Raw genomic sequence first — 12,863 nt, 5'->3', positions numbered from 1 at the left:
GATTCATTTTGAGGGCATCTCTACTGGGCCCCATCTCTTAAAGGTCCACTCTCCCACCATGGCAACCTAAGGAACCAGGCATTCAACAGACAAGTCTTTGGGGTACATGCAAACCACATCCAAAGCCACAGTGGCTCAGAGTTCCCTGAAAACAACTGGGCAAAAACACAGCAATTTATGGCATCAAGCAGCCCAGCTGTAAACATATTCCAGTACAGTGTCCAGGCAGAGATTTCGGGTAGACATTCCTGTATGCGTTGGGGAGATTTTCCTACTGTTTGTCTTATTGGCCCAAAAACTCTCAAAAAAATTAGAAATAATGAAGAATTGGGATTGCAGCTGTAATTATTAAAGGGAGCATGGAAAGCCATCTGTCTTGGTTCTAGGACTTAAACCCTCAGAGACACCGTGAATGGGTAGTACCCTCTCACACCTGTAGAAATGACGAGGGACTGGGGCCCCAAACTCCTGAGATGAGCCCTAAACTCAAGCATCACTTAAACTGTGGCTTCTGCACATGCTTCTGCATACACTGCTGCACACACTACTGTATACACTTCTGCACACACTGCTGCACACACTACTGTATACACTTCTGCACACACTACTGTATACACTTCTGCATACACTGCTGCACACACTACTGTATACACTTCTGCACACACTACTGTATACACTTCTGCACACACTGCTGCACACACTACTGTATACACTTCTGCATACACTGCTGCACACACTACTGTATACACTTCTGCACACACTGCTGCACACACTACTGTATACACTTCTACATACACTGCTACACACACTGCTGTATACACTTCTGCATACACTGCTGCACACACTACTGTATACACTTCTGCATACACTGCTGCACACACTACTGCATACACTTCTGCATACACTGCTGCACACACTACTGTACACTGCTGCACACACTACTGTATACACTGCTGCACACACTACTGTATACACTTCTGCATACACTGCTGCACACACTACTGTATACACTTCTGCACACACTGCTGCACACACTACTGTACACTGCTGGGTGTGTCACAGCAGTGGACACTGGCCAGTGGGATATCACAGCAAGTATGCTTTAAAATGGTTCAGTTGTGGTTTCCGAACTTAGAATCTCTTGACACTATCGTAATGAAAGAATCGGAAGAGAGAGAGATAAAACCAAGCACATGCACCTGGGACATGGCGGAAAAGTTATAATGAATGTGTAGAGATGCTAGTCAGGGTTGGGCTGTGTAGTAGGAAGTGGGTTACCTCCCCTACTCTGCTAAGTTCTGCTCTGTAAAGGAGGCGTGGACTTTAATCACAGTTGTACATTTGTTGTTATGTTAGAGTTCACGTAATACAGGGGAAGTTTATTTTAAACAAACATTTTTCCTTTTTTAGCTGTTTCTGAAGCCAGAGCCATGACCTGACACCCTGATGCCCACTGTCAGGGTCTCTGCACCATGGAACTTAAAGTGTGGGTGGATGGAGTTCAGAGGATCGTCTGTGGTGTCACGGAAGTCACAACTTGCCAGGAGGTTGTCATAGCCTTAGCCCAAGCTATAGGTAAGTAAAAAATGGCAAGTCAAGAAAATGGCACTTCATGCTTGTCTGGGGTGTGGTGCAGCTGTGTGTGTGTGTGTGTGTGTGTGTGTTAGCTGTCTTAGCATCCTGATGAACATGCCTGAAAGATAACTAAGGGGTGCATATTTGGACTCATAGTTTCTTGGCCTAAAATGCCTGGGCAGAGAACATGTTCAAGGAGTGCATGGGGTGAAGAAGAGTGAGAGAGAAGGGGAGGGAGGAGGGAGGGAAGAGGAGGGAGGAAGGAGAAAGGGGAAAGGGGAGAAAAGAGGAGAGGAAGGAGAGAAGGGGAGAGGAGGGAGAGAAGGGGAGGAAGAAGGGAGAGAAAGGGAAGGAAAAGGGAGAGAAGGAGAGGGAGGATGGAGAGAAGAGGAGGGAGAAGGGAGAGAAGGGGAGAGAAGAGGGAGAGAAGAGGAGGGAGAAGGGAGAGAAGGGGAGGGAGAAGGGAGAGAAGGGGAGGGAGAAGGGAGAGAAGGGGAGGGAAGAGGGAGAGAAGGGGAGGGAAGAGGGAGAGAAGAGGAGGGAGAAAGGAGAGAAGGGGAGGGAGAAGGGAGAGAAGGGGAGGGAGAAGGGAGAGAAGGGGAGGGAGAAGGGAGAGAAGGGGAGGGAAGAGGGAGAGAAGGGGAGGGAAGAGAAGGGGAGGGAGGAGGAAATCAGTCTGGCGATTCCTCAGAAAATTGGACATAGTACTACCTGAAAATCTAGTTATTCCACTTCTAGGCACATACCCCAGAGACACGCCAATATACAACAAAGACACATGCACTACAATGTTCATTGCAGCCCTATTTATAATAGCCAGAAGCTGGAAAGAACCCAGATGTCCTTCAGTAGATGAATGGATACAAAAATTGTGGTATATTTACACAATGGAGTACTACTCAGCTATCAGAAACAATGACTTTATGACTTTCTTAAGAAAATGGATGCATCTAGAGAATATCATCCTGAGTGAGATAACCCAGTCACAAAAGAAAAGACATAATATGCAGTCACTGATAATTGGATACTAACCCCAGGAAGCTCTGAACACCCCAGAAACAACTCACAGACTGTGTGAAGTTCAAGGGAAAAAAAGAAAGAAAAAAAGAAAAAAAGAAAATGAAAAACCATTATGCTTAATCTTTACACACCAAGAAAACTATGACTAATTCCAGGTTACATCTTGTTTTACATGTACTTTATGCTCTTTGTAACCAGTAAGATCTTAATGCATACTATCAAACCTTTAAAAAAAATCAAGTACTGACAAAAATGTATTCGTATACTTTTATGCAAAAATGCTTAAAATCTGTACATTTATCTTTTTTTTAAATAAAGTTGTTCAATTAAAAAAAAAAAAAAAACCCTGCCCCAGAAGCTTTCGTCTTAGCTGGGTCCCATCTTCTAAAGCTTCTAGAACCTCTTAAAACAGTGTCACCATCTTGGGACCAAACACATGAGCCTTTAGACACTCTATGTCTAAACTATGACATTCTGTTACATCCCCAAAAGTCTGAATGTGTACCTTATAGTTCACAGTGCACTGGATCTGTCCAGTGTCTTACAGTTTAACATAACACTGTTCCAATGCCCCAATTAAAAGTCTCTTGGACACTCAGTGGACTCCTCGCTACGAGCCTCTGTAGAAGTGAAGAACACATTATAAAATCACAGCATACAGTGTCACAGACTAAATATTCCTGTTATAAGAAAAAGAGAAATATTAGACTAAGGCTAGAGAGATGGCTCAGTGACCAGAGAGGACCCAGGTCAGATCCCAGCACCAATGCCATAAAGCTCACAACACATGTGGCTGCAATTCTAGGGGACAAGACACCCTCCTCTAGCCTCCAAAGGTACAAGCATACATGTGACACACAGGCTCAAACACACGCATATCAATGAGGATAAATACCAACAGAAACCATTGGATCAAGGCGTGGCTGAACCCAGTAGGCCAACAGAGCACACGGTGACAAGAGTCCAGTGGCCTTGGGCAGTCAGGTGACCCGACTGACCTCACAGAGTGCTGTCCTTGACACACGCTGCCTGGCTTCCCAGGTCTCTTCCTTTGAGACCTGGATGGACGTTTCCATCTTTCCACAGCTCTTTCCTGCATGCCTGTGAAACTAGCACCGTGTGGATGACGCCAAGTCTGCTGCCAGCCCAGGCATCCCGGGCCTCAGACTACGGCTGCTCTGCATCTGAGTACTTGGGCCATTGTGCACTAGGCACCCCAAGGCTACCTCCTTCCCAGGGGAAGCCCTTTGAAGGGATGTCACTATGTCACACTCTTCACCGTGAGGGCGCAGTGTCTCCAGTTCAGTGCCTCCTGTCATCACAGTGGACGGCTCCGGCGCTCTGCCCACTTTGTCCTTCCAGGTCCCCCGTAAGCCTGGCCCACGGCCTTGAGCACTGCCTGGATACTGTGCTGACTAAAATACTGTCCACCTGATTAACTATTCCGCCCCTCTTAACTCAGCCTCCCGTGAAGTCTCAAATTATGAACAAAAGGTAGACATTATTTGCCACAACAGAACACAGATGACTTCTCTTCCAGTTCCCAACTGAGTTGTTCCCATCTGAAACTTCGTGATTCGGGCCTTTATTGCCCACACTCCGACGGGAACTCTGCTCCCCTGAGCTCCAAACAAAATCACCCATTAACCCACTTACAGCACTGTAAGCCTTTCTTCAAACTCTCTCATGTTCATCCCACAAACTCCTACAAACCTCCGGGCAAATGCCACAGTAGCCTAGCCTCTGCCTACGCTTGGCCCCGGTTCTCAGCAGCAGGTGCTGCCACCTAGTCACCACCGGATGCCTGACACAACTTTCACGTGAGCATTGCTGACCTGTTTCACATGGTGGGTAATCATATGACACAGCTCCCTTTTGGTAGTTGTCTTCATCGCTGTTCTATTGCTATGAAGAGACATTGTGACCAAGGCAACTCTTAGAAGAGAGACTCTTATGAGCATTGATTAGGGGCTCATTTACAGTTCAGAGGTTTAACCCATTATCACCATGGCAGGGAGCATGGTGGCATGTAGGCTGGCATGGTTCTAGAGAGAGAGACATTGTGATCCACAGGCAGAGACACTGGGCCTGGCATGGGTTTTGGAAAGCTCGAAGCCCATTCCCGTGATGCAGTTCCTCCAGTAAGGCCACACTTAGTCCAATAAGGACACGCCTCCTAATCCTTCTCAAAATAGCACCACTCCCTGGTCACTAAGCACTCAATATACGAGCCTATGGGCCATTCTTATTCAAACCATCTTAAAACTAAAAGGACTACAGTAAGAGGCTAGGGCAGTAAGTCACCCCAAAGGACATGGTACCATAGACCAACTTCCTCCAATTAGGCTCTATTTCCCATCTCTTACCACTTCCCAATAACACAGTCATAAATCTGTCAAAGGATGACTCTATCTGTTTGGTCAAGTTTCTAATTATCATCTCTAGAAATACTGTCATAGGCACCACAGATCTGTGCTCGCTACTCTAGATGAGTAACACAGCAAATGGGCTTTTAACCAATGTCTGTGGGCACACACTTACATTCTCTCTTAATGGGCTGCACGTTGTAATAAAATGAAGTTTTCAAGTCTGGGTATATATATATATATCCATTTTACATTGTCACTTTTTCTGCATCATCAGTACTTGAGAAGTGACCCGGCTGGTGACTCTCCTTCCCGTCTGCCATGAGGCTCCACAGCCACATTGTCAACTACTTAAAAATATAACCAGTGTCTTATTAGCAATTATTTACTTCTGCACTTACCTAGCAAACAGCCTAAACTGTCAGTGCTATAGAAAGCTGGCTGGGTAGACAGACTGACAGACATTCCAGCTCCATCCGTTTGGGCATCCTTGTGCTCTGCTGAGTTGCTGGGTGAGTGTTCATGTCTGCGTATCCAGATGCCTCTGATGCCACAGTGATCGGGGAGATGTGGCTCTCTGTTCAGAAGCTTGTGGCGTGTTTCGTGATGTGCCACCACAGTTGTGAAATGACAGGACAGGCATTCTCTCTAATTTTCTTTGCTTTATATGTGTGTGTGTGTGTGTGTGTGTGTGTGTTACCCATGTTCACAAAGGTCAGAGAGGACAGGGTAGAAGCCATTTCTCACACACTCTCAACCTTTTGTTTGAGTCGGTCTTTACTGCCCCAAATCCCACAGGGATCACAGGTGTGCCCTGTTGTTCCTGACACTGTCTGTGATTTCTGGGCCCCAAGCTCAGGTCTGCTTGTGCCTATGAGGAAGGCTGACATCTCTTCTCACCCCCTAATGTACGTGTGTAATGGACCCCTCAGACAGTGTGGCCACATTTCTGAAAGAACTCTGCATTGACAGAGCCTCCCCACCTCCCCTGCCAAGGTTCAGCCTCAGGTGGACAAGTCTCTCCCCTTCACAGGAGGGCCGAACAGCACTACCTTAATGACTGTCTACCGAGTGTGTTTGCGTCTCCAACGCATTCTTCTTTTTCTTTTCTTTACTCTATCTGTTTGTTTGGGAAGCAACAAATATACCAAAGCTAGAAATCAGGTTTTTGTTTCCCAGGGTCCAGGATCACCAGACTTGGTGGCAAGCATTTTTTCCCACTGAGCCATTTTGCTGGCCCTATAGTGTCTTTTGAAAGTTTATTTCAATTACATAGTTAGTAGGTACAGCATATTTTTTTATTCATTTTATTATGTTTTGTCTTTAGTAATAAAATCTAAATTTTGTCATTTTTTTAGAAGAACCTTTGAAACTATTCATATCTGCATTCCTCAGACCCTTTTCACAGAAAGTTACTTCAGAGAGTCATCTTCATGGGCAACTCCCAGCTGTGTGAGCTATAGGCCAGCTGAGCCCTTAGGGAGCTCTGAGGCTGGGGCATTTCAGTCACCGTGTCTCTCTTGAGGAAGCTTAGACAGTGAATATCTATGCAGGTTTAGAAGCTCTGGTCAGCGCCTAGACCACCACTCTTTGCTGCGGGGGGCACATTTCCAAAGTTTCTCTTTGTTCCATCCCCAGACATTCTGAACACGTACACGTTTGACCAGAGTGCAAGTTCTCTCGGTTAGGAAAATAGAAAGTAGAATTTCTAAGCAAGCCAGAAGCATGCTTATAATTCAGATCTGAACAGTGTGCTGTCACAGCTTTGGGGGGGTTGGTGTCTTCTGACGCTGCCGAGCCACCTGGACTGGACTATAAACATGACATTCAGATGCTGACTGAGAACCGTAGTCAGACGTGTCCTATCTGTTGCACTAGTGATGATTGTGTGTCCCACCATGACAGTGTCCTCTCATCTCCGTCTAGGTCGGACTGGAAGGTACACCCTTATAGAGAAATGGAGAGACACGGAACGTCACTTGGCACCACACGAAAACCCCATCGTGTCCTTGAACAAGTGGGGACAGTATGCTAGTGATGTGCAGCTCATCCTGCGCCGGACCGGGCCGTCTCTCAGCGAGCGGCCCACCTCAGACAGTGTGGCCCGCGTTCCTGAACGAACTCTGTACCGACAGAGCCTGCCCCCCTTAGCCAAGCTTAGGCCTCAGGTGGACAAGTCCATCAGAAGGAGAGAGCCTAAGAGAAAGTCTCTCACCTTCACCGGAGGGGCCAAAGGGCTGACGGACATATTTGGGAAAGGTAAAGAGACTGAGTTTAGGCAGAAGGTGCTGAGTAACTGCAGGGCCACAGCAGAGGAGCTGACGAGGCTGATCCGGCTGCAGACGGGGAAGCTGCAGACCATCGAGAAGCAGCTGGAGTCCAGTGAAGCGGAGATTCGGTTCTGGGAGCAGAGGTACAGCTGTAGTCTGGAAGACGAGATTGTCCGCCTGGAGCAAAGGATCAGGAGAAACGACGTGGAGATCGAGGAGGAAGAGTTCTGGGAAAACGAGTTGCAGATCGAACAAGAAAACGAGAAGCAGCTTCAGGATCAGCTGGAGGAGATCCGACAGAAAGTGACCGACTGTGAGGGCAGGCTGAAGGACTACCTGGCCCAGATCCACACCATGGAGAGTGGTCTCCAGGCAGAAAAACTGCACCGGGAAGTCCAGGAGGCACAGGTCAACGAGGAGGAGGTGAAAGGAAAGATCGAAAAGGTCAAGGGGGAGATGGACCTTCAGGGGCAGCAGAGCCTGAGGCTGGAGAACGGCATTAGAGCTGTGGAGAGGTCTCTGGGGCAGGCCACCAAGCGCTTACAGGTAAGGGTGCCGTAGTGAGCAGGGTACCGCATCCTAGGAGGGAACATTTAATTAGCAGGACCCAGGATACCTGATGGCTCTGTAGCTTAGGCCTGTTTGTTATAGGGTTAAGAACCTTAGACTGAGAATTATGGGAGGCTCTTGCTTTCCTCGGGTTATAAAATGAATATTAGTAGGTAAGACTCCAACATCTTATCAAAACTAAGAACTGTCAACTCTTATGAACCAAACTGCTACTAAATCACAGTCAGTTATAAAGTGTACAAGAAGGAAACTTGTGACCAGATCATTAGACTGTAGCACCTGGGCATACAGGAGCTATATACTAGTCATACATTTTTATGACAGATGAAGAATATTCATTTTCTTTGTGGGTCTGTGGCCCTGTCCAGAAGGAAAGCCTCATAGCTAAGAGGACGGGACAGTACTGTTTGGCTACTGTAGCCACATAACCAGGTGTGTCAACGAGTCCTTCTGAAAATGGACCCCATCCCCCACCCCTATAGCACAAGGTTTGTCCCCAGAACAGCCCCAGTTATAGATTAACTGGTGTTTTCCGACCAGGACAAGGAGCAGGAGCTGGAGCAGTTGACCAAAGAGCTGCGGCAGGTCAACCTTCAGCAGTTCATCCAGCAGACAGGGACAAAAGTCACCGTGCTGCCAGCTGAGCCCACTGAAATCGAGGCCTCGCAGACAGACGTAGAGACAGGTAAGGCCAGTCACCTAAAGTGGCGTCTCATTTCTGGGGAAAATGGTAATATTTGGGTAATATGCTCACTGAGGTGGCCATGTTGTTTATTTTAAACTGCTTCTTGATGGGCCCGTTTACCAAAGTACAAGCATAGGTATGAGTATCAGCTGAGTTAATTTGCATCCTCCAGCCTCCTGATTTCCCTTCCCTGAGCCTTGTCTCATCTCTTCTGTCATTGAGATACCCGCCCACCCGTGTGCTGTGGCCTCGGCCACCGGGAGACGCAGCCGGGCAAGGTGCTCCAGCTTCCACAACGGTCACCACCAAGCCCCTGCCTCCTCCTGCCTGGGTCTCCACTGCACCTCAGTTCTCTTAGGTAGAAGTTGACACGTTTTTCTGGTTAGCCAGTTCACCGATGATTTCTGTTTCCTGTGTAGAGGCGCCTTTCCAGTCTGGGTCCCTGAAGCGACCTGGTTCATCACGGCAGCTCCCCAGTAATCTCCGTATTCTACAGAACCCTGTCTCCTCTGGGTTTAACCCGGAAGGCATCTATGTATAACGCTGTCTTCGGGGGAAGGATCCAGCAAAGGTACCATGGACGGTAAAATCCTTCAGTTTGTGCCAACTGAACAGAGGGTCTGTTCCCGAGCCGTGTCCTCTCTCCCAACCGCAAAGCACTCGGAGCCATGCCCCGTGCACTGATGGCGAACACGGAGCCTGTTCACTCTCAGCAGTATTGACGTGTTGTCCAGCAGCTGGAACGCCAAGACTTTGCTTTTGTTTGTAGCATTTTGAGAGCATTAGGATAGCATTAATCTATGTTTATACATGAATACACCCTGAATTAAGAGTAAAGTTATGTGACTGCTTAGTTTAATTTATTCCATGGAATTGATTAATGTATGAATGTTGCCCTTTAATGTTTTATTAATACTTATCCTGTGACGTAATTCTGTTGAACATTGTGGGATTCTGACTGCGCATGTTGGCAGACTCCATCCGAGCTTTGCTCACGTACACAAGCCTCATGGGGGGCTCCACCATCCAGACTGACTCCACGGAGCCCGCCACACTTATATGGAGCCTCTCTTAGCCCTTGCTTAAGTGAGATAATTCAGCTTGCTTTCTAGTCTGGAAATTAATCGTTCCTTTACAGTATTCCAAACATGACACCACAGAAATATGTTAATGAGGTAAATCATTTGTGTAAAATGTTTGTGATGACAAATGTCCTGGTGTCACAGGTACTCTGTGAGGCTCTCCTGCCTTACTGTCTCCTCCGTGGGTCCTCACGACTGGTAGACATGAGGAGAGGTCCCTGGGGATCGGGTTGGCACAGGTTGGGAACCATGTGCCGGGTGCTGCACCTCCGAACAACCCACTTCTCCAAGCACTTCCTGCCGTCACAGCAGGGTGAGCGCTGCCCGGACTTCCGTGGCCTGCGTGCGTCCTCCAGGCGTGGAGACAGAAGGACAGCACTGCGCTCCGATTAAATTCAGAGTATGTTTTATTTTTAAGTTTGACTTTATAGGATATTAGATATATTTATATCATCTGTCCTTTTCTCGTGAGCAGTGACTTTCCTCCGTTAACCAGGAAGCTCAGACAGGTGCTGTTGGTGCCTCACAGCCCTTCCTTTGTCTCCCAAACTGAGCTGTAACCTGAGATCTGAAGTAGCTTGTACTCCTGAAGAGAACCCACCCGTGTTGTTTACATGTAGTAACCGTGGGGTAGGACAGTCCTGCCATAGCAACTCTCAAGGCGAGTTGAGGTGTGGGAACACGTCCAGCTTAACTAATGTTTGATGAATGTTTGATGAAGCTGAGAATGCTGCTTGTTTGGTTTCTGATGAAAACGCTGAAGAATGGCTGTGAATTAGTAGACAGTTCTGGAGAACTGAAATCCGTGCAGTGTTGCCTTCTTACCCAAGTGAACCGCAGACCTCAACTTAAATGCTCACTTGCCCCGTGGGACTTGCTGTCACTGCTTTGCAGGTGACTTGAAAAGTCAATTATTCTCTCAGAAATAACTATGGCCTGAACACATTTGCTCCAGATCTGTTACAATTGTTTCATATCTGTATACACTTAAAAATAATGATTCAGAGTCAGTAATTTGTAGCTTTTGGTGAAACTGGTGAGTCCACAGGCCCAGAACCTGCCTTACTCCAGACTCTTCCTCCACGAAGTCATTGTGTTTTCAGTTAAGCTGAAACCTTGTTCCTAAAGGAAACCATTGTACAAATGGACTGTCTCTGACTTAACCAAATGTTAGCTGTAGGTGGGTTAAACTCTGAAAAACGAAAGGAGAAGCTGGGCTTGGTGGCACTCAGGAGGCTGAGGCAGGACAGTTGCCAGGAGACCGAGGCTGTCCTGAGTTACAGGGGACTCTCTAGGATAGCATGGCGTCTGGTGTGCAACCCTGAGAAAGAAGGGTGTGCCGACACCTCGGCATCCCTGGCAGGCACACTGCTCAGCACACGGACCTGCAGCGGGGCGGCTCGTCCTCCACTTAGAAGCCACACCTACTTTCAGGTCTGCGGCCTTCCTGGGGTGCAGTTTACACAGGAGAGTAGCTGTCTCCAGGGCCAGGGCCTTCGCAGGCACACCACTGCTGCGTGTTTTCTACGTCCTTCTAGCTCGGGGAAAACAACTCATTTGTGTAGGAACATCGGAAAGTGTTTTAGTCTGCTGCCACAGCTTTTACCTGTTGTGACGAACTGGCTCATGAACCCCACCTCTGGCCACGTCAGCAGGGTGCAGCCAGTGGTATTCAAAAACTACCAAATATAAATTTTTGCATATGGAGAAATATACAGGTTCTAAATAATAAATTAGATCACAACTTTTCGTGTCTTTTTAATTAGTACTGCAGGCTATATTATGTGGTTTTTCTACAGGTATTAAATCTATTACAAGTTTTTGTTTTGTTTTGTTTTTAACCAATGAATAATTTAAATACCATTGGTCTCTATGACCTGTAGAACATCCTCTTTCTCAGAGAATCACCCACAGTGGGTTTCCTCAGTTGTGTGTGTGTGTGTGTGTGTGTGTGTGTGTGTGTGTGTGTGTGTTTCATTTTCTTTATACTTTGGCTGTTAGTGTTTCTTTCTTTGACTCAGTGAACGGGGAAGTTTTATATGTGAGGCTTCAGCTGGTATTGATAGATATCTGACTGTGCAGATTGATAGATCACTATCGGTGAGCAGCTCCGTCCAGCATCATCTGCACGGCGAAGATGCAGCTCAAGGCACTCGTGCGGAGTGCGGCACAGGCCACAGACGGACTAGCAGTGTTCCCACGGCTAGGACAGCGCAGTCCTGCGGTAATGCAGCTGTTTGTAAGTGCACAGAGTTAGAGCGACATCGGGGAACCTCGATAGATTGAGGAAACAATGTGGGGGACAATGACCCGGTCTCAGGCAGGTGCAGGGAGACGGGCGGCTCGCATTGGACATCGCCTTTGACAGGTTGGGCCTTAATGTATAGTAAAAGATGCTCTGTGTGCTTCCCAAACACAGCCTGTCCGGATCGGTAGACACTGTGCTGAGGCTAGCTCATGAGTATTCCTTTTGTATCACGTCAGTGTTTTTATGTTGTATGTCGTACTGTCTGCTGGGGTATTTTTAAGTCCCGGGAGAAGGCTGCCGGCTGTGTCAGTATCTACTCAGTATTGCTGCTCCGAATTTTCCCAGTGCGCCTTCGATGCCAGGACGGGCTTCGTCAAAGCCGCGGGGGCGCCTTCCCGTTCGTTTTATATATTTTTAGAAACCAAATGACTGCAGATGACTATGTAGTGTACTGTTAAACCAGCAGAACTCTAAAGGCAATAAATATGTGCATGTGTACAGGGGAGGGAACGAGTGGAAATACAGGTTTACAGCCAGACATGGTGACACCCTTCAGTGTATTTCTCTAGCTCTTCACTGACCTAGAAGGATTTGAGTTGCTGCAGGTTTAGATGGAAAATGTCCATGTTTGCTGATCGTGGGCCATAAATACGCTTTTATTACTGCTTTGCTATGTATAAATAAGAAATCTGTAATATGTACCATATGTAATTATTTTCTTTTGACTTTATTTCAAAATGTATATTTTCTGATTATTATCATGAGGTATAAAGCAAAAAGATCAATATCTGATATTCTCCCAAATAATAAATTTTCAAGATTCATTGGGGCAATACAACTGTTGCTTTATTTCATGTGTACTTAAGACTTTAAGAAATATTGTTTCCTTTGAAAGATGCCAAAGAAAGTAGGTCTGTGTGTCGGTGGTTTTTTTAAGATGTTACTCTGAAGATGTACTGTACTCAGAAGGTAGCAGGCTCAGGAGGTGCTCAGTGGGTCAATCAGTACCTGGTACACAAACATGAATGCGTATTCAGGTCTTCAGCA

At 46.9% G+C, this 12,863-nt stretch overlaps 1 protein-coding gene across 2 annotated transcripts in view; it reads left to right on the top strand.

The window, feature by feature from the left end:
- RASSF8 (Ras association domain family member 8) overlaps positions 1-12,640 on the top strand; it is a 60,439-nt gene extending 47,799 nt beyond the window's left edge. For both annotated transcript variants that reach the window (XM_080913894.1, XM_080913895.1), the window contains 4 exons: positions 1,411-1,575; positions 6,888-7,777; positions 8,342-8,486; positions 8,906-12,640. In XM_080913894.1, the coding sequence (XP_080770020.1) occupies positions 1,473-1,575; positions 6,888-7,777; positions 8,342-8,486; positions 8,906-9,027 (1,260 nt within the window). In that variant the 5' untranslated portion in view covers positions 1,411-1,472 and the 3' untranslated portion in view covers positions 9,028-12,640. The remainder of the gene's footprint in view (positions 1-1,410; positions 1,576-6,887; positions 7,778-8,341; positions 8,487-8,905) is intronic.
- Positions 12,641-12,863: the final 223 nt, after the last annotated feature.

Source organism: Micromys minutus (assembly GCF_963924665.1).
Source record: "Micromys minutus genome assembly, chromosome: 3".
NCBI classification, from domain to species: domain Eukaryota; kingdom Metazoa; phylum Chordata; class Mammalia; order Rodentia; family Muridae; genus Micromys; species Micromys minutus.
This window is presented reverse-complemented; position numbering and strand designations above follow the sequence as displayed.